Source organism: Anarhichas minor, unplaced genomic scaffold (genome assembly GCF_050575085.1).
Source record: "Anarhichas minor isolate MPS153535 unplaced genomic scaffold, ASM5057508v1 ptg000033l, whole genome shotgun sequence".
NCBI lineage: Eukaryota > Metazoa > Chordata > Actinopteri > Perciformes > Anarhichadidae > Anarhichas > Anarhichas minor.
The window spans coordinates 9,747,007-9,774,918 of record NW_027466479.1 but is presented as its reverse complement, the minus strand read 5'-3'; the positions used below and the strand labels follow the sequence as shown (position 1 = coordinate 9,774,918).

Below are 27,912 nucleotides of genomic sequence, written 5' to 3'. Positions count from 1 at the left end.
AACAGTGTGTGGCAGCTTTTAATGTTCAAGTTTCATTTACAATGTGTCGTCTGTGTGTGCGTGCGTGTGTGTGTGTGTGCGTGTGTGTGTGTGTGTGTGTGTGTGTGTGTGTGTGTGTGTGTGTGTGTGTGTGTGAAAGCTGGTGTTCATTTATATGTTGCAAGTGCAATGAAATAGTTTATTTGACATGCACGCAAGTAACATTAAAAAATATATCATGAATAAATGAGCGGTTTATATTGTAGTTTTAGTTCTCATGAACTGATACCAGAGGTATCCTTATCCTAAAGGAAATGTTTTGAACGTAGGGTACTATAAAATTGTAGGTATACTATAAAATCTGCAAAAAGTAACATTTTATTAGCTACATTAAAAACTACCATGAAGTATGATAAGGTTTCTGTAAGCAGACATGTGACTGCTTTCAGATATTAAACTGCAAACATCTAGCGTAAAAATCCCAGTCCGCTGTTTCTGAATGTTGTGTTGTAGACCTACTCGGATATACTGTACATGATGGAGTTGTAATATTGTGCTCAACGCGTAAACATACAGCAGGCCTACATAGTAGAGAACGCTGCGGAGCTCGCGTCTCTCGGACAGCCCTCTGATTGGTCCCCGCTGGTACAAAGGCGGGGCTCGCGGCTGTGGGCATTTCACAAAATCAGCCACCACGCCGCTCGGGCTTTCATTGACTACGGATCTGTCGAGTTAACCTGACCTCTCTACGGTTTTTTTTTTTTATTGCTGCGCGTATCTACTTGCGTTTTGTTTTTCTTTTAGATTCGCTACATGCGTAAAGTGTTTTCTTAATCGTGCAGTCTCGAGGTGCGCGGACGAGCTCCTCTCGCTGAACTTTTTTTGTTGTATTTTTTTTTTTTTTTTTGCACAACCTACCTGAGTTGCGTTTCCTCTTCTGCACGCCTCCACTCCTCTCCACCATGGATTTGGTCTGGATTGTGGGCTTCGTCGTGAGCGTCTGCGCCTGGTTCGCTTCAGCGGAGCGGCACAGCGTCTACTGGAACAGCACGAACCCCAAGTAAGTGTCTCTTTTCCTCTGGGTTTTCCCCATGCTCATGCAGCGCTCCTGAACCCACCTTTGCGCTCACTTCTTCCATTTGCCAACGCAAACTAAAAAAACAAAGATTGGTTTGGCATCTTGGACATAAAATAACTTTAAACCTAATTCTCAGTGCAGATTACATCATTGTGATCCACACTCGCATGCGTTTGGATAGTTGCAACTCATGCATATTCAGCGAGCTACTTGTGATGAATCTGTGATGGAGGACAACTGGCTGCTGTTGTCATGATAATGCAGGACAGTTGGGGGAGTCTCTCTCTCTCTCCCTCCCCCTCCCTCCCCCCCTTTCTGGACTCGAACCTGTTATTACGGTGCTGTTTACCTGTAATACTTTGTCTAACCTGTTGAGATTTAATCCGTTTCGCAATCTGTGTACCAATGCTGCGGGATTAGTTACACCATCTATTTGTCTTTGTGACGTGACAGAGTAAACAGCTCGTACCTCTGAGGGAGAATGGATGAGCGTGTTTCATTAATGCACCGAGAAATGCATTGATTGTTTTTTTTCTTCTTTATTTCAGGACTTTATCAAACTATGATCTATGAACACTAAAATACATTTCCATATTTGGACTCTTTATGCACACGTTTATGAGTTTATTTATTGTATGAGGGAAGCAACTGTGTATCATTTTGATAACAATTAAAAAGTGAGTGAATTCCTCTTCTGTCTGATGCTGTTGTATCTTCATCCAACGAGCTGACATCCTATAGGGGAGGGTGTTTTTCCCTTGCAAGGGGTTATATATATATATATTTATATATATATATATATATATATATTTATATATATATATATATATTTATATATATATATATATATATTTATATATATATATATATATATATATATATATATTTATTTTTTTCCTGGTCTGACTCACAGCACAACGTGTTGAAATATCATATCCTCCCCCATCTGACAGAGAGTCCTAACTTTCTGTGTGCAGTGGGAGGCTGCGGTGTCTCCTAAATCAAGAGATATCACATGGGGTTTACGCGGCTGTCAGGGAGACATAGGGGTGTTCATATTTCAGGTGGTAAGACGAGTAATAATGGTGTGTGACAGAGACGGAGGAGGTAACTTGAGGCCTGACCAGTAGGTCACACTGTGGGGGAGAGAGATGGATTGCTCAGGGGAGGAGAAATTGGAGCTCAAATTGTCGGGGTTAGGGGCCATTCAGAATAAGTGGGGGTCAATTAGAATTGTGTTCGATGGTGGCCGGGTGTACGGGGAGAGTTAAATTTACACGCCACAAACTAACTTCTACACGCACCCACATACAAACACACCCACTTGGGACGGGCAAGCATCAACAGGGACTCCTGGCATACAATCCCAGACCAGGACACTCGATCACACCAACTGACAACACCATCTAAATCAATCAGTGTTTGGGCTCTCTCTCCAGGAACACATGTCTTGTCTTGGTTGCAAACAAGCAGATATTCAATAACTCTCCCACCAGCTTACATTCAACCGCTGTTATCCTCCCGATCTCCCCTGTGGTTGAAACTACAGCGTTCACTGTTGTCAGAAAGGTCACAATTACAGCGTCAAATGCACTGAAAATCAGAATCTAGTCCCAGATGGGAAGGCGTTTTGTTGTTTTTTTCCCCCCGCTGTGGAACGACAGTGATCATGCCTGTGTATACATAGTAATCCGTCCTTTTGCACTTGCTATTTTTTCTCCGGATGACTGTGCTAAATCTCCCCCTTTGGCTACTCTTAATCCTGTATTTGCGGAAAAAGCACCGAGCCTCTGAGATGTTTTCATCATTCCCAGCAATCTGCTCTCCCCTTTGACCCGTCACTTGATACAGCGTGTTGACGTCCATCTTTTCTCTCGTGAGATGTGTTTTCCCCTCTTTCTTTTTCCCTTTTTATTGTTCCACCTTGTTGGTTAGAAAGCTGTCATTAATCAAATTGATCTCAGTTTGATCACTGGGGTGCATGTGGTGCAGGCTCATTTCCTTTTTCTCCATGAGTTTGTTGAGGGATTTAGCCACACACACACACACACACACGGGTCTATACATGCACATGTGTGTGACTGACTTCCAAGGTCATCCCTGCCTGTACTTTAACGACCACTTTGTTCCAGCAGGAGTGAACTCTATTCCTGACTGCGTGTCTTTCAACACTCTCTGACCTTTTCACTTGTTAGCATATTTGTAACCTTTTGTGTGTGATTAGCAACAGCTTAATCACCAGGGCACGGTTTATTCCCAGAAAGAGGCTCACCAGTGTGCCCAGTCAGTTCGGGCTCCTGCATGCCAGTGTGTGTACGTGTGTCTTGTAAAGGGAGTGTCTGTGCAGAAGAGTGTGTGTGTGTGTGTGTGTTTGTAAGCACTCACAACATCACCAGATCTGTGTGACTCTTATACACATTAACCTCAGTCATCCACTCACACACATGTGCCACACAGTCGTGATTGATGTTAACATCGTCCCAGGAGCCCTCTGGACTCCAATAATCTGCTCCTTCCTCCCTTTCCCCCCTTTTCCCTGCTGACAGAGCATGAGTACACCCCCCCACCCCCCCCCACCCCCCCCCCCCCCCCCCACACACGCACACACCTCCTCCTCCTCTGCTTTGTACCTGTCTCTCCCTCTCTCCAGCAGCACCTCCCTCCCCCTCTTCTTGGCCAGGTTCCCTTTTCAACTTGGTTCTGTGGTCTCCAGTCCTGTGAGTCTGTTAACCGTTTCATGGCTCTCTCATGCACATGTTTATTTTGACATCATCATCATAATGACAAATTTTTTTAGCTAATCTGTTCTAACTCTGAAGTCTTGACGTGGCTCTGCCTTTCTAACAAGCTTTTTTTGTTTTTTATTTAGTTAAAACGGCAAAATACGCTTTCAAAATGTATTTCGCAGACCATCGCTGGCACAGTGGTTTAATTCCTTTTAATTGAATAAGCTTGTTGAGCTGTGAAGGCTTAAATGAGGGAGTTACTCAAGGTGTGTTTCATCCATGTGAATGTTTTTTTGTGTGTGGCATTTAGCCAGTCAATAAGGGTGTTTTGTGATGCTTCCCATACAAATTGGGGAACGGTCTTCACGGTGAGCCACAGAAAGAGAATAGTAACTGGTGTGACCGATCGGGGGTCAGAGTTCGCTATGTGATGAAGTGGCACAGCCTCTATCAATCTGTCAGTCATTCTGTCACGGCGGTGGTCCCTGAATGCTGGCTGCCACTCAGGCCGGCCCCTCTTCACACGGCCGTGGCTCTGCCTCTGGGAAACTCTCATTCTTCCCCCCCCTCCTGTCTTTTCGGTCCCTTTCGCTCCTTCAACCGGCTTTTATCTCAACTTTACAAGCTGTCCCTTTTCAGTCTTTTATTTCCTCACCTCCAACTCTGTCTCTCGGAGAAGGAGGGAAGCGCGCTAAGAGGTGTGGAATTTTTTTATCATTCTTGGCATCCATGGCGATCCGACACAAGGCACTTTGCCCTTTCCTTCACGCCCCCCCCCCCCCCCCCCCCTCCCCCTCCTCATCAGCCCTCTTTCTTAAAGCTTCCTTCTCCAACCTCCCTATGAAAAGCCACTCTAGTCTTCCCAGCAAACAGGTTTATTCTTTTACTCTTTTTTTCCCACTAGTCTGTCCGTGTGTGCTTCTCCCCTCTTGAGTCTGAAGCGGTGGGTATGGAAGTGGTAGAGCCAGTCTGAGAACTCAAACCGTGAAAGGGCAGGACTTTTAAATAAAGAACAAAAACAAAGGAGTAGGTTAACGTGTCTGTTTGACTCCCGTGCATGTGAGCGTGAACATGCTTAAGAGATGAAAGATAAGACTTGGTAGTGAGCGGGTGTGATTACGTGGACGCAATAGATATGGGATTTCTGCGATTTCCAAGTATTCTGAACCGAAGCTAGTTTCCTTGAAAAACATCCCCTTTTCCCATTTCCCTTCCTAATCCAGCTTTTGCTCCAAACACCCCAGCCCTTCTCTTCAGTAAATTCCTACGTCTATCCCCATCTTCTGCTCGCATTGTCTGTCCCCTCCCACCACCCATAATCTGACCTTGTAATCTGTCTGGTGAATTCAATCTGGGGAAAATACTCGGAGATTGTCAAACCGATGGTAATCGCCTCTTATGGGCTCAATGCTCATTGACGTGTTGACGTTTCCGATCTTAACAGTCTGTAATCGTCTGTAAGAAGACTTTACCTCATTGACCACATTTACAAGAGTCTCTTTCCCCCCCCCCCCCCCCACACACACACACACACACACACACACACACACACAAAAATCGCTGTTTTCATCCTGTTCGATATTCCAACGTGTTGTTGCCATTGTCAATGGCTTGTTTTATTGCCTGCACCAGATAAAGAATTGGGCCAAAGGTTTTACCTTCCTGCAGGCATGCTCTCTGTGTGTTTCCCTGTGAAGTGCCGCACTTCCTGGCTACGTCTTTTCCCGGGAAAACAGCGTATCCTGTCTGCACACTAAACAATACAGTTCTCACACCAGCACACGTGGACTCTGGGAGTTGCTTGACTTTCCCAGGCTTTTTTTGTGGAATGAATATGTTTGAAGAAGGAGAATAAGTATATTAGCGGTGATTAATTGTTACCGTGAGGGTATGTGCTCAACTGTCGAGCCGTGAGGATGATTTGGGATCCGCCTCCCCGTCTGCACTGCTGTCAAATCTCTGCGTCTCTATTTTGGATTCTCCTCTGATCAAAGTCAGCCCAGTCAACCCTGCCAGTGTTTCTCTGCCCCATGCCCATCCTTGTGCCTCTTTCTTATCTTCGCAGCAGACTTCCCCTGCTCCTCCTCAACCCTCACAAAAATCACAGAGGATGAAAAAAGCATTAATACGCTGATTTATGAGTGGAGCCTGCACTTTCTTTCTCAAAGTGTGTGTGTGTGTGTGTGTGTGAGGCAGAGATAAAGAGCATGTGTGTCCTCCTCCAGACTTGTTTGTCAAGTCTTGGTGACACTCAATGCACGACAGTGTCTGTGCGTTTGGATGAAGAAGAATTAGTCTGCAGGAGTCAGATATTATCTCTGAAAACGAAGCATTGTGTTTGTTTGGTTGTGTAAATAAGGCTCATTGTGTAAAACTTTTGTTTTTCTCTGGCCTTTTTTTCTCCCGTTTGTTGGATGTCTGGGTTCAGAGTGTGTGAACATGTCCACACAGCAAATACTGCCACCCCCTGGAGGTCAGTTGTATTATTACCATTGGTAGTACTAGGTAGCTGTAAGCTGCTACTACTACTACTGCATTAAAAAGAACTGTGGCTTGAGCTCACATCGTTTCCCCGTGGATTCATTAAGCCACCGGCTCAGAAAAAAAGAACATGAGTGTGAACGTTTTGCTGTGTGGAAATCAATCCAGAAAAATCAATTTTCTTGTACAGATATTGGCCTCCTGAGAAATGTCATGTCAGTGGTGACCTTTGTGTTCTGGCCCTTTATAAGATACAAATGGCTCGGGGGACAGCGTGAGACAGTTGGAAAGAGCATATTCATCTAAGCCTTCTTAGTGCGGCGGAATCAGCCAATTATTTCTCTGCTGGACTTAAATCTTTGTCACTTTGCCGGGTGGCAAAAAGGAGCTTTGGCAAGTTCAGCCGGGAACGCCGGCGGAATGACCAATGATCCGGACGGACAAAGGTTGAATGACGGGACGGGAGACAGCTGATTGAGATGGATGACAAAAAGTCAAACGGTGCGAAGAATGAAGGTTGGAATATTATGTTTAAAAAAGGAGGAGCCACATGAGTTGGACCATATTCGTTTCTATGACGACCCCAGCGTACCCACGCGGCATTGTGCTCTGCAAACGGCAGGTCAGGAAGTTGCATATTTGGAATACCATCTTTGTGATTGGTTCAGCAAGTCTGGGGTTGGGGTTGGGGGGGGGGGGAGGGACAGAGTTGACATGAGGATCTGGTTTCCTTATTGAGTGATGAAAGACGGACAGAGAGTGGGAGGGGACGGCTGACATTGATGGATGACTAGATAGACGAATGAAACAGAGTTTGAGCAATAACGTTAAACCCTCCCGCTTAACTTAACTCATGATGCACCGCCGAAAGGCTTTCACCTCTCTCTCTGAAGTGCCACCTCCCTCGTGGAGTCGCGTAGCTTCAGATATATCTTGAACGAAATGGCTCCCTTGTGTCTAGTGTCTTTCATTACTCTGTTAACGCCTCTCACTTTCCCCTCTGCAACCAGGGACACACACACACACACACACACACACACACACACACACACACACACACACACAAAAGTCACTGTGTCTCTTCTGAACTCCAGAACTCCAGTGTAGAGTAATAATACCCTCTCTGTGTGAGAACAATAGTAGTGTCCCCACCCTGCCTATCTCACCCCTTACTCTGTCCCCAGCCCCTCTGCCACGGCTCTGGGCCTCGCTGTCCACTCTAAGCCCCCGAATTAAACAGGGTCTGGTGCTGATGAATGGACCAGAGCTCAGCCTCTGCTCCACCATATAATCCAGGCTTGGATGAGCCGATTAGGTGGTCCCTACATTCTGGTTCACTCATCTGTGACGCAGGCCAGTCACCTTTTGGGTCACATTACTGTCGTGCACAAAAACCCGGGAGGAAAATAATCATGTTTATGTGGTTTGGGTGACCGCACAGGTCAAGTAGACCAGAGCTCCTGGTTTTAGACGTGGCCTTCGTGGACCTTTTTTTTTTTTTTTTTTAAAGTAGTTCTGCATCGATCTTTAAAGTGTGCGATTCCCGTCTGAGCAGACGTCGCTAGAATTTTAAATTGCACAAGGCCCCTCCGGTGCTGACTTGGAGATTGTCCGACCTTTGATCCACATTGCGGCCTCTTCGCCTCAGAGGTCCAGCATTCCACAGGGCGATAGAGTGCAGAGATGAGAGGGTGATGGATGGGTGAGAGGAGGGGGTAGAGGTGGAGAAGAAAGCCAAACGCTGGCCAGAGATTAAAGAAGAGAGCTTAGACTTCTGCTGCTGAAGAGGCTCCAGTAAATCAGAAATTCCTTCTTCGGAAAGGAGGAAGAACAGCCTGTAGTCTATTTTTTGCCCGATTGTACATACACGCATTTCCACATTCCCTCACTGCTATCATCGCTGTCCGTTATTGGCATTTATCATCCACCATATCCCGACTGAAACGCACTCCCAGATTCCTCAGAGCTCTTCAGACGCGACACACACACGGATCCAGTCCAACACAAACAATCACACAAGTCTCTGGCTGAGACGGACACGCATGCACACGATCCCCGCTGCATATCTGCCGTTGCTCCACAAATCATCCTTAAGTACAGAATGCAACTCTTCCATGCTGTTGCTTCAGCTGAAGCTCCAAGCGGCACCGTCGTAAAGAGAAGGCATCTACGGAAGAACAATGGGAATAAATCAAGACCGCCTATTGACAGAGAGAGGGGAACAGTCTGGAGGAGGGAAATAACAAGGGACACACACTGGGGGAGACGGAGCGGGACTTTGTCTGCTAAAGTGAAGGTGGCATGATTTGACTTTGTTAGCTAAACCTTTTCACACCGAGGCCTAAGCTCCCTTTGAAGTGTGTTACTCCGATCAGTTAATTAAGCAGATGATGTGGAACGTTTCGATGCAGAGGCGTTGGAGGGGAACAAAAGGCAGCAGGATAATTAAAACTATTTGCCATCAGTAAAAGGGGCTAGCCAGCCTCCCCGGTGTGCGTATTCAACCACTGTTTTCTCTGCTAAGTGAGGTATTCCATCAGTGCGGGCATGTTGTGAATAGACGCACTGTATGGAACGGTGGCATTGACAAACGCAACTGTAGCACTCGCATAGATACTGACTCTGACTGAAAGAAACTTCAAAAGCCATTTCCCCCAGCCCACGCCTATTCATTCCCCCCCACCCCAAAAAAACTCTCAGCCTGAAGGGACTGGGAAGTGGGGAGCGGGAGGACATAATTACCCCCCTCCGGGGCAACTTTAATACCCCTTTTTTGTGTTTTAATTGCACCCCCCTTCGACCCCCTTTTGATGAACACATTGGGAGCATACCACAACTGGTTTGAGGGAGAGAGGGGGGGGGGATTGGCTTTCGGGAGTTTGTTTGTGTGCGTTTTCTGTGTTTGCGGCGGGATGATAACTCTGTCAGGCAAAAGCAGACAAGAGTGTTTGTTCAATAGTGTTATCGATTCGACTGGAATTGAAAGTGGCAGGGGGAGAAACACTTTAGCGCCAATCTGGTAAACAGAGCGTGGCGGGCAAACTGCAGATAAGCACACAGCTGTCTGGACCATGGCAAAATGATAATTATTGCCCCCCCCCCCCCCCCAAAAGTTGGCAGGGGCACACTATTATCAGCACAGTTGGATGTAAGTTTCATCAGTATACTAAAAAGGTGCTTGTTTTCCAACGTGCCTGTGTTGCTGTTATAATGGCTAATCTGCTCATCAGCATTGAGGGAATGCAGTCAGCCGGCGAGAGGTGTGGGGGTGGGGGGAGGCAGGCAGGCAGGCAGGCAGGCAGGCAGAGGGGGAGCAGGAGTCAGGACCCGGTGTTTGGAGCCACAGCGTCTGTCCTTTTTTTCCAGGCGGCACCAGAGAGACCACTGGCCAAAAACAACAACAGCAGCTAACGAGCGGCGGGGGCCTGTGCACTTTGATCGTTCGTCACACATATGGACCTTGTCACACAAACACAAAATCCCCAAATGCTGCTTGTTGCATTTAGGTGTTTTATGAGAAAACGACAGAATTCTCAAAGAAAAACCTCCTCCAGCGGTGAGGTCTTTTTTTTCTGTGCTAAAGGTGTCTGATTGGCTCCCTGTAGGCTTTTGGGAACTCTTTGAGATTTGCAGATCTGATTTAAAAGCAGTCAGAAACTCACACTGGCTGTCTGCCTCTGTCTTGGGGTTGGTGAAAGTATCATGAACCAGCCATGTATTCATTGCAAAAGCAACAAAACCTTATATTAGACACACATTCTCCTTGTGTGTTGTGAAAATATTGAAGTCTTGTCAAATTTCATCCATTCTCAGAGAACCCCTGGTGATCTAGAACAGTAGGAGACGGTAAACTGATAGGCATTGCTTTGGAGATCAGTACCGGGGGAGGACGTGTGTGTGTGGGTGCAAATGGTAGGTAGCTACTGCTTTAGGTTGTTGATAGATGGGAATTACTGGGGTGTGTGTGCTTGTGTGTTGCTAGCGGCCAGCTACCGCTCCAGGCCGGTGATAGATGGCTTTGGCTGAGACGAGAGCATTAGCTGTGAGCTGCCCCCCCCCCCCCCCCCCCCCCCCCCCGAGCAGCCACTCAGTCAGGGGGTAGGGGACAGAGCTGGAAAACCTTTAATGTCAATTCCCTGGAGATAAACTCATAATATCTCTGATAAAAAGGAAATCCATGAGGGGGAAGTCATCATGGACAGTTGAAATAAGGCCAATTCAAACGGCTGCTAAATTGTTGTTTTTAAGTGTTTCTGTAATAGTTAAATCGTGTTTATGGGGCCATTGGAAGCAGGTTGAAATGCTAAAACGTTGTCTGCGATTGCTCCTTTGACCTACGTCCAAGGGGAAGGGAGGGAGTTCAGTTTACTTTGAGGACCCTCGTAAAGAGGGTGGAGGAGTGGCGGGAGGGATGCAGGGAGGAATGGAGGGGAGGGGAGGGGAGGCAGACAGTCTGACTGTGTCTCTGTGTTTGTAATGAGAGGGAGTGCGGTGGGAGACGGTTACAGGCCGTCACCAGGCTCATTTTCTACGTGTCCGCCCGTCTCTCTCACCCTAATGAATGGCTTAAAAACACACGTGACCTTCATTTGAATCCATATCGCTAGTCGACTCCGGTGTGTGTGTCTGCGAACTCGTCATAATGCATTCTGCCTCTTTATGCGTGTGGGTGTTTTGTGTGTAGCCCTGCAGATGTCGATACTCATCTCCTGTCTTGACGGGCTAACTGACTGCTAATGTTTCTCTGTAAACATCACTCGACTCCTGAGAATCGTGGGATCAATGTGCACTCAGTGCAGCGAGCAGCGGCAGATACGCTGGCCTCGCGTTCCTCCATATTTATGCACATGTTCTCTGCAGATCATTCTTCCCCTTATTGCGTTTTCCCTCTTCATTCCACTTCAACACACACATATTTCGTCACTCACAAACACTCTCTCTCTCTCTTTCTCCTGCTCTATACGTCTCATTGCCAGGCCTCTCAGACTTTTCTCTGATTTCCCTGTTGTACTGTGGCGTGTAGCCGATCAATATATAATCAGAGCTTTTGAGGCTTATATTTATTACTGCTCCGACGCTATAAGCACGGTTATCAGTCTCCTGCCACTTGAATAACCGTCCTCCTCTGCCTCCTCCCTGCAGGTTTCTATGGGACGACTACACCGTGGAGGTGAAGCTCAACGACTACCTGGACATCGTCTGCCCCCATTACCCTCAGGGTGAGGTGCCACTGCTGGATGCCGAGCGATACGTGCTCTACATGGTGGAGCGCGAGGACTACGACTCCTGCAAGCCCCAGTCGTACGACCAGATGCGCTGGGAGTGTGGCCATCCGTTTGCTCCTCACGCCCCCGAGAAGTTCTCGGAGAAGTTCCAGCGGTTTACTCCGTTCACTCTGGGAAAGGAATTTCGGCAGGGAGAAAGCTACTATTATATCTGTGAGTGTCAATATAACTTTCTTTTCAGAGTGTTTTCTTTGTATCTTGTATTTCAATCAATCCAACATTTTCCAACAACGCGGAGAAAATGGAGAACTTTGAAGCCTGGTTATACTTTCTGCGAGGACGGTCGCACAACTAATTTTATATTATTTTGTATATAACATTTTCAAAGCACTTCATTTTCTCTGGCCAACTGCGTAGTTAGAAAATGTTGAACGTGAACGGACAGGCGAAAACCTGTCGCTAACATCAGCACATTAGCATATCATATTTTGACTAGATGATGACTAAATGAAAAGATAAGTGACCTTCAAAATTATTACAATTCATCTTGAGAGGCAACCCATCCAAAAGTGAGATATTTCAGTCTGGTGTCAGACTGTCCGACTGGAGGAAGTGAGGGCAAACTTCTGCAGTTTAGTTTAGTTCTTCTACTAACCGAGCTCGGTGGCCTGCTCATTTAAGCTCAACGTGGACATTAACTGGGGTGTTGGCTCAGTTTGCCAAGTTTATACAACACTTGCCCTGCTAGAATGTAACCACAAAGAGCCAGCAGTGTTGTCGCCCTGACCACGGCTGTAATTAGATAAACTGCAGGACAAGACCCACTTCGCCTGGTCACAGATGGCCTCCTAAGCTTTGTCCCCTCGTCTGTCTGTTGCCAAGTGTTTGTGTGTGTGTGTGTGTGTGTGTGTGTGTGTGTGTTGGCGCATGCATGAAGGTGAATTAAGGGGCCAGTGGAGGCTAAGTGCATTAGTTAGGATTTTAACGCCTGTGTTGTTTCTTCCCGGCAGCCAAACCTTTGCACCACCATGGACAGGAGTGCCTCCGGCTCAGGGTGGACGTCGTAGCTGCTGATGGTGAGTTTAATCGCCCCTCCCGGCTGTAAGGAGAGCAGCACAGTTCTGATAGTCGTGCTAGGCTTTTTGTGAGACCCAAGCAGAGTAATTGATGGTATTTTTGTTTTTCTTTCAGGCTCTCAAGAGGCCAGAGTGGCTAAAGGAGGCACAGCTGGGGCTGAGGCCGGAGCCGGGGGTGGGGTTCACAACCCGTCCAATAGACTGCCTGCAGGTATGTTTACCAACCCTGCGTCCTTTCTAATTATCCCTGATCTTAAAACAGGATTCAGGATTACGTCCGAGTGTAAATATGTGGTGCTAATGTGACTTCTTTATCTCCAAACTTCAAGCAGATGACCCAGTGGTGATCCTGCCAGACGTCCAGAAGAGTGTACGGTCAAACTCTGTGGCGGCGGCTGCGTCCCTCTCAATTCTCTCACTGCTGGTCCCATCTTCATTACTGCTATTTTTGCACTAAGAGTACATGAAAGGACTGCTGTCGGCAGACTTTCTATTCAGGGACTACAATGAAGACAGTCCGTGGGGATGAGACCACTGACTCAAAAAGACAGTTTTCCATGCCCAGTGCTGGCCACCGGGAGAGACTTTTGAAGCTTGTAAAGTACAGATGAACTCGCTCGCCCTGAACGTGCCGAGTAACTCCTGAGCATTTGAGACGAAGTACGTGTGCTTCATCTTATTTTTCAAAAAGGGTTTTTTTTTTTCTTTCTTGGAAAGACCAAGCTCTCCTTCATTTGTATTTCTTTAGGGCTCTCTCCAAAAAAACATAAAAACATGAACTTGTTTGGAGGATAACCCTAGAGCAAAATATGAAGACGATAAAGAGGGACCTAAAGTGGCCGAAGAACAATCGGGAGCAAAGACACCAACTCTGTTTGAATTCTATCAATTTAGATGGGATGAATCCACATTCTGTGGAAAAGTAATCTCTCACCTTTTTGAGCCAAAGATCAGTCATCTCTCCAACTTGTACACTATTCCACCCTTGAGTACTGTGTGTTACTTGTTGTATTGTTATCGTAATGGTATCGAGTGGCATTTGGTGTCCCAAGTGATTACTTTCTCTAAATGTAGCATTGACAGACTTGGGGGGGACCGTTCTCATGACTACCAATCCTCTGCGAACTCGACCATGTGCTTATATACTGTAGCACTACTGCTGCACAGTACAGACACAACAACATACACCCCATTACAGTGTTACACAGACACACACACACACACACACATCGGATGACATGAGACATGAAAACACACTACATCGAACTGTGTTGCGTGTACATTCTGTGAAGATAATTTATACCATTTGCAGCTGAGAAGTTTTACTGTATATACCATGTGCTCACAAAGACAAATGTTTACTGTTGGCTACGGGAGAGCTTCTCTCTCTCTCTCTCTCTCTCTCCGTCTCCTGGTAGAGTTAGTACTTGTGTGTGAAAGGGCAAACGTGTGAGAGTAAGGAGAAAAAAAAGGGAGCGATTGATTGAAAGAGTGACGAGACAAAATGTTTTTCTGCCAAAAGCGAACACTGAGATGTTGTGTGTTGCGGAGAGGCTGGACTTCTCTGTTTGTTGGATCTTGCCGCTGTATTGGTTAAGCTGTCTAACATGGAGTGCCGGTATCTTTTTATTACTACGGGACCCCGACCCTGTGTATCATGGTGCTTTCCTCTCATGTTTTAAACACAAAGTTCAGTTATTTCGACCTAATAATTCCCACAGTTTTGGATGATTTGAAAACGTTCTAGTCACCAGTTCACAAGAGACGAGACACGGCATCAAACCAAGTTGCCCGAGCACATCTTCACCTGACAGGCTGGCTTGACCAACAAAGCACAACGGTGTATGACTACCATTGAAGTCAGTCTTTTTTTAATCTGAATTCTTGTTACCTAATTTTGTACATGTGTAAGTAAGAAAACTGTGTATATATGTATATATTTATATATATATATATATAGAAGATTATATAAAAAATGTTTGATAACTATGCTAAATGTGAAAATTTCATGTGAAATAAAAAAAGATATTTTTGGGAAACCCGAAAAGCTTTCTTGTGTTTATTTTTTAGCCACGCTTGCAAGTCCAGGCAGCCATCTCTCCAACTTGTTCACTATTTATTTGGTGATATTGGTCAGTTTTTAGCCTTTTTTGTGCTTTTTAAGGGAAATATATTTGATGGACTGCTTAAGTTTGGTTCAGACATTCATATCCACCTCAGGATGAATTGTAATAACTCTGATTATGCCTTGATTTAACATCTAGCTCCATCATTAGATCAAAATGTAAATTTGTCTAGTACTAACTAGCAAATGTTAGCATGCTAAGCTTTAAACTGCTAAAACATCATGTTAAAACTGCCATTGTAAATATGTTGACACGGTGGCTTTGACTTAATGCTGCACCAAAGTACAGCCGTAAAAGGACGAGGAGTCTTGTATGCACATGATTTAATTATCTACCCTTAGAAAACAATTATCCAGTTTCCCCAGCATCATCCTAAATTAAAGATCACACTTGCCTCTTGAAGTAAGGAGTTTTGATGCTGAAAAGCTTTCAGGAAACCCAGCCCATTTCTACTCATGATTACACTCCAAAGATATCCACAGAAGGAGCCAATAGCTCAGATAATGAATCACACACACGCCAATGTGACAGGAGTTGAATATAATCAAGGCCAAGGTGGCTGGAGACCAGCTACAATGGAGAGATAAAGGCAAAACGATAAGAGGACTATCATTACCGTTAAGGTTGCCTTTCGCCATGAAGACTAAGCACACAGGTGTGATCCCTCTACTGTCTTTATCTCAACCTTCTGTCGAGCCTCCACCCTGAGCTACAACACCCCCGTCCCAACATACACCCACAGCTCCTCTTTTCTCCAGCCGTGATACTTTGCTCGTGTGCAAGTTGCATGACAAGCGATTGTTCCCGTCTCTCCTCTTTCCCAGGGGAGCTTTACGGCCGTGACAGTGAAAACAGCTGTTGCACCAAAAAAAACTGGTGCAACTCCCTGATGTTTTCAAAAGGATGGTCATAAATTAGGGCCCGGGGGACAGGCCCCTTAACCGCCCGACCCCGAGAAGAGGCTCCACTGAGTGGTAGTTCGTCAAGAGCAGACAATTCATTTTATTTACTCGCTCGTTCTGCGTACCAGCTTGAGTAAATGTGAACAGCAAGTGTGAAACCTTTAACGCTGTAGTAAATGTTAAGGGCAGTCAGCAGATAACCGGAACAAACGTGGAGCACAGAAAACCTCCCGAGGGCAACATGTTCACAGGCCTGAAAGAAGAAAAATCTCCATATGATGTTCACACAAGATTTAAAAAAGCCCAAATTCATAGATCACACGCATTGCAGGCGGTAGCAAGGAGAGCATGAATCAAAATCTCTGAATATTGGGAATATGATCAAAGAATGCTTCCAGGATACTGTATAGTAGAATGTATATTAAACCAAGCCTCAGTTTTTGCCTCATGTATTACCATTGCATTACATTCATGCATAGAAGAGCTGTTCAGAAAGTATTTCTGGAATCCTCAAAGACTCTTTCAATCATCTTAATGAAAAGGAAATAGCCAGCAGCATCATGGAAGATATTTTTCTCCCATTGCTCTAGCTGTTGCTATATTTCCAATTCAGGTAGCCAGAAATGACTTATCTCTTTGCTTTCTTCTCCCTTTGTACAATCAAAGAAAAACATAAACATGTTTTGCATTAAAGTATAAAATGATACAGCGTAACATCAATAAACTGTGATTATTTCACTCTGTACAATTTAAGCATGGTGTTACAGTATGTCATTTCCAGCTGCCTTTGACTGGATTTATTAGCAGAAATGGAATATAATATTCATAACTATGTTTTCACAAGTGTATCAACACCTGAAACTAAGAATCATGGTGTTTTTGTCAGCAAAGAACGAGCAGCTTATATCTACATCGGGAGCGGGTCCTCTTCATGGAGTCAGCCGTGTTGTTCCTACAGTAGCCCAGAATGGACAAACCAAACACTTTTGCATTTTTATGGCACCTGAAGGCCACCGTAGTTCTCCAACATGCTTGTGAAACTGCGGTAAAACGCGAGCCGCAGAGCGCAAAATCGTGGTACCGCCAGCTGCCATCGGACTTTTGCTGCTCCTGAAGTAGTGTCAATATAGTATGGATGGCCTCTGAGCGAGCCGAACGACGTTACCACAGTTTTGCACTTGGAAAAGGAATAGTGAGCGGAGGGGTATTCAGTTGGTTGCAATAATCTGTAACACAATCATGGCACAATCATGGTCACAAGAAGAATCTGATTGGATAAAAGCTCAGTTTAAAACAAGCTGCACTGGAAGCAGAGCAACGGAGGAAGACAGTAGCTGTGCAATGAGAAAATAAGATAATGGGGGGAAAAAATTATAATACATGTAGTGTATTTATGAAAAATTATTAAATTATAAAATAGCTGTAACTTTGTGATTCTGTCTAGGCCAGCAGAGAAGGCCTTGACGGCCCACCACTGGATGTTTGTATGCAGATGTTAGCATTCAGCAAAAAGCACGACTGTGTCTAAATAAAGCCTGACATAGCCGCTAGACTGGCTGTAAATTCAGACTTTATGTTTGGCATGACAACTGGTCTATCTCTGCATCTCTGGACTGATTCATGCCTCACTATCAGCAGAACACATGATCCATGATCCACAGGACAAGGCCCTCAAAAGACTTCATAACCTGACTTCTGTGGTCTTTTGACACCCTGCAGTTTGCCTACAGAGCCAACAGGTCTGAAGGCGAGGCAGTCAACATGGCCCTTCACTTCATCCTCCAGCACCTGGACTCCTCAGGAACCTACGCCAGGATGCTGTTTGTAGACTTCAGTTCTGCCTTCATCCCGTCTCTGCTGCAGGACAAGCTCTCCCAGCTGTACGTTAACCCGACTCCACGTGCAAGTGGATCAGGGTGAGGTGAGGTGTTGATGAGGGTTTAGAGATGTCCCACTGTCAAATCGTTGCGTGTTTGAGGGCTCTCTCGCAGACATTTTCAGCCCTTTATGAACCCTTTCCGTAAGTCATTAGATACAGACATTGCCCAAGGGATTTACCCACAATCCATTGCAATGGGACGTTAAACAGGGTAACCAGTGGAAGCATGGAGACGTAAAAAAAAAAAAAGGGTAAACAAAGAGGACGTCCTGTCATTAAATTTACACAAAAACATTATGGATTAAAGATGGAACAAAAAAAACCTCATGAAATCAGAGGTTATTTATTTATTCATCAAATATAAAATTTTGGCATTGAAGCTGTTTTGATAAAAACAAGTAAATAGATTATCTAAAATTACCTCATCTTGTGAGGGAAGAGCCTGGAAGACGTTCAAATCAAGGAGTAAAAAGTATAAAATAAATACCCACAATTCTACATCATATTTTTTGACGTCACGGTAACGTGATATGTTGCAGCAAAGTGCTGTCCATTCGTATTTACATCATTTCAAGCCCTCACAGTCTCTTACACTCAACCATTTACCAGGTGACGTCAGTAAGTCCTTGAGGGTTCAGGGTTTGAGGCTTTGAGGTTTAAGGCTGTGTTCTGTCCCCTCTGCTCTTCTCCCTGTACACCAACAGCTGCACCTCCAGTCACCCGTCCGTCAAGCTCCTGAAGTTCACGGATGACACCGCCCTCATTTGACTCATCTCTGGTGGGGATGAGTCCGCCTACAGGTGGGAGATTGACCATCCGGTGACCTGCTGCGGAGTTAACAACTTAGAGCCCAACGCTCTAAAGACAGCAGAGAGAGTTATGGATTTCCGGAAGAACGCAGCCCCACCAGCCCCTATCGCCCTGTGTGACTCCCTCGTCGACGCTGTGGAGGCCTTCTGCTTCCTGGGCTCCATCATAACCCAGGACCTCAAGTGGGAGCTTAACATCAGCTCCATCACCAAGAAGGCTCAGCAGAGGATGTTCTTCCTGAGTCAGCTGAAGAGGTTCATCCTGCCACAGACAATAATTTCTACCCTGCCATCGTTGAGTCCATCCTCTCCTCCATCCATCACCGTCTGGTACGCTGCAGCCACAGCCAAGAACAAGGGCAGACTGCAGCGTATCATTCACTCTGCTGAGAGAGTGATTGGCTGCAACCACCATCAACCAACCATCAGGACCAAGACCTCACGCCACAGAAACCATTTGCAGTTGGGTTCATCAATAAAGCCTGGGACCCCCACTGACTCAGACACTTGAATCCCCAGGGCAATTTCTTACAGTTACACACCCATCTTTTATCTGTTAATATACACTTGCCACTTTAATAATATACTTGTTTTGTACTCTTATTTGTTTGTTTACCATATATTATTGTAAATTTTCATATTTTTAAATTATGTCTTATTGTACTGTTTATTGTTACGCGTCAATCACCTAGCCAGGTTCCTTGTATGTGTAACGTATACTTGGCAATAAATAGTTTCTGATTCTAATTCTGATGGGCAGTCCCTGTCTGCCTGCCAGCACGTGTTACTACTCGGAAGAGCCAGGACTATCTGCCTCACAGGGCCTCTGGGACATTACCTAATGTTATTGTAGCTATTTGTAGCATTTATAAGCCTCCATGCTGCCCTAGACCGGGAACCTGGGGTCCTGTAAGTATCAAAGCAGCTGTTTATGAGGAGCGAAAGAAGAATAGACCCTCACCCCTCAACTCACTCAACCCATGAGTGACTTTCTAACCTCGTTCACATTTTTATTCAGCGATGATGCACGCTCTGATTACATGCCGTTTTTATTAAAGCGGCATATTTGGAAGCTCCTTTTATTCCCTCTTTAGCTTGAGTCCAGCTTTAGAGCCTGTAAAAGCTTTAGATGACAGCCGGGGCTCATTGGAAGGAAACACCTTGGTTACACAGAGGAGGACTCAGCCTCTGGGCCAATCAGGACACATTTTGGTCCCCTGCCATCTCTGGCGGTCAGGGTGTGGTCTGCTCTTCCCGAAAAAGTCCTGTCACACACTCTCTGCTACGGTCATTTGTCTTGTTCCAGCTCATGCTTTGGTTTCCTGTCCGTGTCACTCGGTCACTTTCCCTTTTTCTTTTTTTTTAATGTATTCTCACTTCCACACTTCTTTTGTTCTGCCCCTTTTAAACCATTCACTCTCTGTATCCATCTCCTGTTTTTGTTCCCCCCCCCCCCCCCCCCCTCCCCTCTTTTGTCACTCTCTCATCTTATCATTACTGCTCACCCTTTTCTGTATATGTATCAAATCTCCATCTCTTTCAGCTCTGGGCCTCGCTTACAAACTCCATCTCTCTTTCTGTGCGTCTGTAGATGGGTTTGAGGTTTTGCTGTGAAATGTGTGGGTGGGGAAAAAAAGAAGAAGTATTTTCTGTGCAGAAAAATGATAGGTTTTCAGTTTTGGTTCTCAGCCTGTCGAGATGAATTTGCTCCGAGCAGTGTCACCGAGTGTCTCTCCAAATGTTTTTTATAGTGTCTGAAGGTCTCAGTGAGGCCATCCTGCGGGCACAACCCCGTGGCCGCTCTCGCTGACTCTATCTCCATTAGGTTTCCTGCTGTTTTTCAGCTCCTCTCCCAATTTATCGGACTCCTCTCACCTCACCACTTCGCAACAGAACACAAAGAACATTCTGTGCACGTTTGCCATCTTTCTCAGCCAGTCGAAGGCAGACAGAGCAATTATGATAAAAAAAAAAAAAACAAGTGTGTGGCTAAGTGGCTCTCATACTCCAAAACCAGAAAAAAGAAAAGAAAATTGCAGCGAGAGGATGTTGAAGTTGCCACTTAGACATGTTACATCACCAAGAGATTTTAGATGACTTTGACACGAGTCAAGTCGACAGAACTTACCACTTTGGGGCACAAGAACGGATAAATAATGTATGGCATTCATAACAAAGCTTCATATTTTCAATAGGAAAAAACACTGAATCTCAACTTTGGTTTTGTATTATTTCAGGTAATTTTTTTTAGCTCAAAGTGATCTTAATGATATAAAGTATGAAGGACCGTGTGAAGGTTTGATTTCTACAGGAACATATGAAAGATCGTCATGAAAATCTTGACAGGCGGGGATACAAAACTGCCATGAAATTATTATTATGGATTTTGCTCAGTGCTTCAAGTCACTGTACTCTATCAGGTGCACCCTCTCTTGTAAATGCTGCCACTCACTCGTAAAAACAACAGCAGTAGTGATGTTTGTTGTCTCACATTTGCTGCAAAAGAAATGCACGGAGATTTAAAAAAAAAGAAAAAAAAAAGCTTGAGCATTTGAGGTTGTTTCTGATGGGACGGCTTTTGATACATCTCTGTCTGTACATCAGATTATACTTAATTACATTTGCTACCATGTAAAGGGATAAGTCTGCAATGAAGCTTACTGTATGTTTGAAACAAAGGATTAAAAGGACAAGACACAAAACTACTTACTGCCGTAGCTACAGATACACACGCGCTGTTTATGGTCTGGAACATGTTTGGCCCATTCTCATTTATACTTGTGTCTGATAGCCTGCAGGATACAAACAGATGGATGTCTTCAAAGTTCGATATGGGCAGAATGATGACAAAGAAAAGCGATTTAACTATTTCACATGTGGTTACGAGTGAGAACATAACTGCCTACCAAGGGAAGCCTTTGGTGTAATTGCCAAAAGTAGAAGATTTGCTGGTAGATAACGGGTTGCCTTTCATCCAGTCTGCTCGTTCACAGACGTTCACAGGGGAGGGGGGGGCTGACGTTGCAAGGCATGATGGGGCTGCAGCCAAACGGCACAACAGGCAGCGCGTGCACACAGAGAATCGCCAACTCTTTCGCATTTGTTCTTAAGTTATGGGAGCTTTTGAAACCCTGTAATGAGGCCTTTGGCCAGGCTACGCTTTGTTTATGCCCAGCGGGAACTCACTGAAAATGAGCATAGGCAGCATTTTAACACGCACACAAAAGAACTGTACTCGCCAACATCAGATTAGTTCAGGACTACATACTTTAGCTTACATTGTCTGATTGGAGCAAACCTCTGCAAGGGAAGCAAAGGAAATGCTGTATAAAGTACATCGCTCGTCGTCAAACTACAAAATGGGACAAGAGAGATCTGTCTGTTCAACAGAAGGAGGCATTGAGAAGTTGATATAAAGCCCTCGGGTCATGTGGGTAATGCTCGGAGAAGGAATGCATCATATATGTAAGCAGCCATGCACATACTCGCATTCCTCCTGGCCCTTTGCGAACCCCCAACCCACACACACACACACACACACGCACATCTGTAGGCAGAAAAACTGAAGAAAAATAGACTCCAATTTAATTAAGTTCCAGCAATAGCCGCAGGGCACAAGTATGAAATTGGACAATGGAACGTACACTTTCCTACAGATAAACTCTCGTCCATACAGACGAGCAGCAGCCTCCAGACAGTATTTAATGAGATTGTTCCAGTGTGACCTTTTGGTTTCACTTGTTGGCGTTTCATTGATCGACAACTTGTTACAGATGATATTTTAGCTGACCAGTGACTCTCAGGGGTATTTAACTGTGTGCAGTTAGCAACAAAAGACATCATCATGTGTGTTAACAGTTTTTCTTATTTTTACAGAATCTGGTTTGGGTTTAATCAGTAAATAAATGAGCTATAAACTGATTCAAACCAACTGGTGATGTTTAATATCTTTCACTTCATTAAACATTTATCTTCATGGCGCAAATTGCTGTGTTGTCACTTATAAGTAGCCCAGAGAACATCCATCAGGCCGTTCATTTCTAATTTCCTGAAGCACATTTGATCGATATCTAATCTGAAAGAGGCGACACTGGATAAGAAACACGGCTGCATAATGGCTCATTATGATTGATGTTCTGATCATGTCTGCTGGAAACTAAACCAAAGAAAAAAGGTGCCAGTTCTGAGAAGAGTTTCATCCAACACATTTCACACATAAACAAGAACTATTGGACACTTGGTTGCTTGTAAAACTAGTCCGCGCATCCCTTTCAGTCGCTCATAAGTTTCTAAATAGTCAAGTGCTACATCTTTAGGCCCTTTCTCCTCAAGTCCTCTTTGGCTTCCTTTATCTGCCCCTGCAGCTCCTTTGCCGCCTCCTCGCAGTCATTGAAGGTGGCGACCCTGTATCCCACCGTGGCCAGGGAGTAGCATCCGAATGAAACCAGCAGGTACAGAGGCATCGGCCAGGCGACCTCTCTGTAAGTCTGAGGCAGGCTCAGGTCCAACAGGTCGAAGGAGACCAAAGCCCAGACTGCGCCCACCAGCGACACGCCGAACAGCCACTCCAGAAGTTTGGTCATGATGAGAGCTGCCGCGGGGGATTTCAGGTCAGCAGCCGCAACACAACCTGAGGCAGAAACGGACGGTTACAAAGGCTGTAAACTCAATTAGCTTAGCTTTAGCACACCAAGGTAGCACCGTGTTAGCTGTTGAGCGTTATCGTTGGACACAACACACGAGAAAGACAAACGGCAAAATAACATTACGCAGCCGGAATAAAAAGTCGTACGACAGATACTAAAGAGAACGATTCATTCGTTTAAATAGCATTTCGTTCGATAAATGCATTTAGAAGAAAGTATCCGATGTGTTTACCTCTCGAAAGCCACCTCAGCGCAGCGCGGTTTTATGACGTAAGCCGTGACGCCTTATGGGAAATGTAGTCTGTGCTGTGTTGCTCCAGAAATTCCAGCAAATCTACTGAATTGTGATTAATTAAGGTCATATTTTTCGCAAAAGTCCTTATTCACAATCAAAAACACCTTTTATTAAAAGCTTAAATAGTTATCATTAATAATTAGTTGATCTCAAATCAAATACAATCTTTGAGATCTAATAAAAAACATAAATAAAGATATTGTTTCACGTTTTTAAATGTGTCGATGATAATGTTTACATGTAAGGCCTGACGTTTTTTATCTATCTATATACATATATATTACTGTGTTTATGTTACTATTGTACTACTAAATTCATACTTTATTGAATGTGTCCTGTTTTGTTGTATATTGTCCTCTCTGTAAATTGAGTGAGAAGAAAGTGGTCAAAAAAAATGAATCACTACATTCCCTCATTATACTTCTCTGTAAATCTCAACGTTGTCGCTGTTTATGTTTTTCATTAAAACGCTGCCCTAGACTGTTGGCGGATGTATAAACAACACTAGCACCCTGTCAGCTGAGAGACAGAAAACAATTTGTTTCAACTGAGTCTATAATGAGGCCCCCAGTCAGGCTTTAAACTCACAGTAGACCTTTAACTGTTTCTCTGTGCCATCCTCTTAATTTAGAAAAGCCATTTTGGAAATTAATTTACCATTAGCGCTTGCTGAAAGCTATCCATAAATACTAATGTTATTCCAAAGCGAGGAATCCAACAACAATTTCATTAGGGGCCTCAGGGAGCACACTGTTGTTTGATCTCTGTGTCTCTTTAGGTGCTATGGGCCGCGTCCGTTCATTCGGGGAGGTGAACTGTCCAGGTGCAGAGGGCACAGACCTCTCCAGGGTGGAATCAGGAGGAGTGGGAGACGTAAACATCATTCAGTTAGCTGGGGACAGGGACGCAGTAAAGAGTCACTGAGAAATAAACATCATTCTTTGGGGAAAAATGGAGAGTTATTCTTAGGACGGTGGTGTTTATGTTTGTCTGCACCAGTGTTAATGGTGTGAGTGACGATCTGTGCGTCTGCCAGAGGGGTAAAGCCTGTTGCTTCTGTTTATGGAGACTGTTATATGCAAGACTGGAAGATAGTCAGGGTTTATGTCTGTTTGCTGAAACATAAATCTTGAAATCCTGAAATCAACAATTATCTTTCCAAGTCTGCAATGTTGTTCAAAGATGCGTTATCTTGTGAATGGCTTTGTGTAACAGCCAAGATATGTATATGCTGCGCCCTAAATGTTTGCGACCGTTTACTTCGCTTGAGTTTCCTCACAAGCAGCTGCGACACAAGAAGCTGCAGCTAATGATTACTTCCATTATTGATCGATATGTTGCAAGTGTTTAGGAAGCTTTCAATAATTTCCCCATTTAATCAGTAAGGAAGGAAACATCTTCACATTCATAAACATCCAACACAGAATTTAAACCTGGGAAAAGAGATCGCAAAATATGAGAAGTTGAACTCAATAAATGTTTGGCATACTTTTGCTAGATGAATTGTGGTAATTTCTTTTTCTGTGAATTCTATAATAACCTAATGCCTAAATGCTCATTTATGTCTATAAGAAATATATTGGTAAATTAAAAGGTGGAGACTTAATATGTTGTGATATGATAAATATCATCCTGTGATGGTCAGGTTACTCCACTGCATCGATAGAATAAACTGAATCCAGACGGGATTACCCATGACATGCTGCATCATGACATACATCATAGCGTGTGCTGTGTCCTGCCTGTGCCTCATCACTATGAGACGCTCAGTGGGAACAGTCGAGCTGGCGTTTCTCAGTGTATCTCCCTGCCAGCTCCCGTTCCGTTCCAGAACTCAGGAAACCTGCGCTCCAGCCGAGAAGGCCTGGCAGACACAACACAACAGCCTGCGAGCGGTAGGGGCATTGAAACAGAGAGAATGAGAGAGAGAGAGAGAGACATACAGATAGAGGAGGGAGAGACAGATAGGGAGACATGCAGAGTGAGACAGAAAACGAGACAGGGATGTAGGGAGGCAGAATGAGAGAGAGAGGAGAAGCAGCAGCGGCAGCAGTTACTCCCGATAAAGAACCAGAGAAGAGAGGGGGGGCGGATTTCATAGTTGACAAGAGCGAGAAAGCTGAGAGGGCCAGAAATGAAAAAGAAAGGGAGAGCTGAGTATTTGGACGAAAGAGGAGAGGGCATCAGAGAAAAGAGGAGAGGAGGGAGCAGACAGGGGAGAGAGGTTTAGACAGGGGGGTGGGTGGGGGGGTGGGGGTGAAATCAGGGGATTTGCAGGTGCAGCTTGAACAACCAATGACCTTAATGGTGCATTAAATCCAGCTGTTGCTTATCCAGACTTTTCCTCAATCCCCCTAACACCTTCGACTGCGCAATAGACTGAATGCAGCACCTCGGTTCCCACAAAGGAGCGAGTATGGCAGCAGAGGCTGAAGGAATGAGAAAAGAGCATGAAGACAGTGAGGGATCGGTGGCCGAGGAGATACTTGATCCTCAAGCGCAGAAATACGATTGACTGTGTGAGACTCCATCCACAGAGCGAAGATAAGGCACACAGATAAAACAGGAAAAGTGGTAATGGAGGGTTGTGTTGACTCTCTCTCTCATGGCTTTGTCAATATTAGTAGAGTGAAAGGTCCAGATAAGAATGTGTGCTACTAAAGGGCTGTATGGGAATCAAGATTTGGCTGGATAATAACTGGGTAATATCTCAAGGGTGTGAAGCAAGAGCTGGGGAGGCTGAGAAAACCAGACAGAAGGAGAGAGCGAGAGAGAACATGTACGACTGTCAAAACGCTGTTCAAGATAACAATGGACCTTGGACTCAAAAACAGGAACCCTCTGTTTCCTGAGCTGGAGACCATAGCTGTGTTGTGTTGTCATTAGATGTGTGTGTGTGTGTGTGTGTGTGTGTGTGTGTGTGTGTGTGTGTGTGTGTGTGTGTGTGTGTGTGTGTGTGTGTGTGTGTGTGTGTGTGTGTGTGTGTGTGTGTGTGTGTGTGTGTGTGTGTGTGTGTGTGGATATGTTTGGGAAAAGGAAAGAGTGACTAAAAGTGCGTCACAATGTCCACGTTCCAGGGGTTTTGTCGCTGGTGGAAGAGAGAGAACTGATACTCGTCGGGTGCCCAAAGCACAGGAAGGAGACGTGAGCCTGGCAAAACCAGCCGAAATCTTTGAAAGGTTCTTCTGGGAAATTTTGGTCTGGGAAGAAATTAAACAGACTGAGCCTGGCAGCTAAATGTCAGACCAATCGGTGAACTAAAAAGTAATGTTAATGGCCTTTATTGTGTCAGGCATAATTGTTCACAACGACAACCAAAACTCAACCAGTGGCAGGCTCCCTTCCTAATGCATGTCTTTAGGTCGTGTGTGTGCCTGTGTGTATTTCAGCCCTATTGTGTAATGAATTATAACAAAGTGTGAAAGATGTATTTCCCCAATGAGGGATTAATAAAGTACTTCTTTTATAGAAAATACACTAGAAATAAACATGATTCCATCACATAATGAAGTGCCCAACAAATAAAGACAAAACCGCTATCAAACGATTATCAGGTCTGTCAATGCTGAACACAGCATTTGAAGATTTTCCCTTCAAAAGCTGTGTTAAAAGTTTCCTTTTACGACATCAAAACTTTAGACTTGATTGTCAAGTTTTTGCATTTTGAGTTTGACAGTCTCATGTCTCAAGCTTTGACTATTGATAGCCCAGCAAGTCCTTTGTTCTGCCAATCAAAGGTTAGGTTTGTGTTGTCTCCTTGAACGAGAGTACTTCTCAACACTCTTTTGTGTGTCCAACTTGAAACGTCACCTGGCCCTCGCGGATTCCTTTTGTGCCTGGACGGACCATGTTGAGTGAAGCAGAGTTTGTGGGATGACTTTACAAGAGGCTCCTCAGACAGGTGAGGTGACCACAAATCAAACTAGAAGCATCGGCCTGGAGCGGCCCCGTGATACAGCTCATCAGGGGTCCCAAATTCGAAGCAGAGCTGCCGAAAGTCTTGACGTTGATACACCGCTCATGAATATCCTTGAGCCAAGTTTATATTATGGACAGGGAGAGTCTGTATTAAATTGCAGAGATAATAGTTGTGAGACCCCTGCGCTACTTAGGGCCTACTTAATGAAGTCCTGGGCTACGCAAGTGGGTGCAAGGTCAGAGTGCGGTCAAGTGTGACCAGTCTGAACCATGTGAGAATAGCACTTGTCTTGCCCTCGGTGCCCCCCGAGTAAAGACACGCACCTGTTTCAGCTGCCGCAGTGAAACAACAGAGGAATGCGCCCCCCCACCTACCCTTCTCTCTCTCTTTCTCTCTCTCTTTCTCTCTCTCTCTCCACGCTGTCCTAATGAATCCCATCACACGGCTTGTGTTTGTCCAACTAGTGCTTTGTTTGTTGACCTTTATAAGACGTCATTACTTATTATCTTCATGGGTTGTGTAATTCTGCCCCTTAACACAACCCCCTCAACCACGTCCACGGACCACAATGAGTGTGTGTGTGTGTGATCAAATGCTTCTTGTCAGTGTAACAGCCATTAACAATGAACAACGGGTATAAGCTTGATGATGTCTCCCTCCTCCCTCCATCCTTCCTCCCCTCTCACCCTGGAACACAATGTCCTTTAGCATTACCATTATTGACAGTGGAACTAATTGGCACATGGTTATGGAAGTTCCCCCTGGGCCATT

At 44.9% G+C, this 27,912-nt stretch overlaps 2 protein-coding genes across 2 annotated transcripts; one reads left to right on the top strand and one right to left on the bottom strand.

Moving 5' to 3' along the window:
- Nucleotides 1-503: 503 nt before the first annotated feature.
- On the top strand, nt 504-13,022 carry efna1a (ephrin-A1a). Its single transcript, XM_076106271.1, has 5 exons — nt 504-1,039; nt 11,407-11,702; nt 12,500-12,565; nt 12,681-12,776; nt 12,895-13,022. Exons 1-5 carry the CDS (start codon nt 942-944, stop codon nt 13,020-13,022), a joined length of 684 nt encoding a protein of 227 aa, XP_075962386.1. The 5' UTR covers nt 504-941.
- An 8,819-nt stretch (nt 13,023-21,841) lies between these two features.
- Nucleotides 21,842-23,221, bottom strand: dpm3 (dolichyl-phosphate mannosyltransferase subunit 3, regulatory). The gene is made up of 2 exons (XM_076106164.1): nt 23,160-23,221; nt 21,842-22,911 (listed from the first exon to the last, which is right to left on the bottom strand). Exon 2 carries the CDS (start codon nt 22,862-22,864, stop codon nt 22,586-22,588), a length of 279 nt encoding a protein of 92 aa, XP_075962279.1. The 5' UTR covers nt 22,865-22,911; nt 23,160-23,221; the 3' UTR covers nt 21,842-22,585.
- Between the last annotated feature and the right edge of the window lie 4,691 nt (nt 23,222-27,912).

Bases quoted from the DNA above. Each gene is read 5' to 3' on its own strand.
- efna1a (XM_076106271.1), top strand. From the start codon at position 942: ATGGATTTGGTCTGGATTGTGGGCTTCGTCGTGAGCGTCTGCGCCTGG. The intron at 1,040-11,406 runs GTAAGTGTCTCT...TCCTCCCTGCAG, and splicing joins TGGAACAGCACGAACCCCAA to GTTTCTATGGGACGACTACA. The intron at 11,703-12,499 runs GTGAGTGTCAAT...TCTTCCCGGCAG, and splicing joins AGAAAGCTACTATTATATCT to CCAAACCTTTGCACCACCAT.
- dpm3 (XM_076106164.1), bottom strand. From the start codon at position 22,864: ATGACCAAACTTCTGGAGTGGCTGTTCGGCGTGTCGCTGGTGGGCGCA.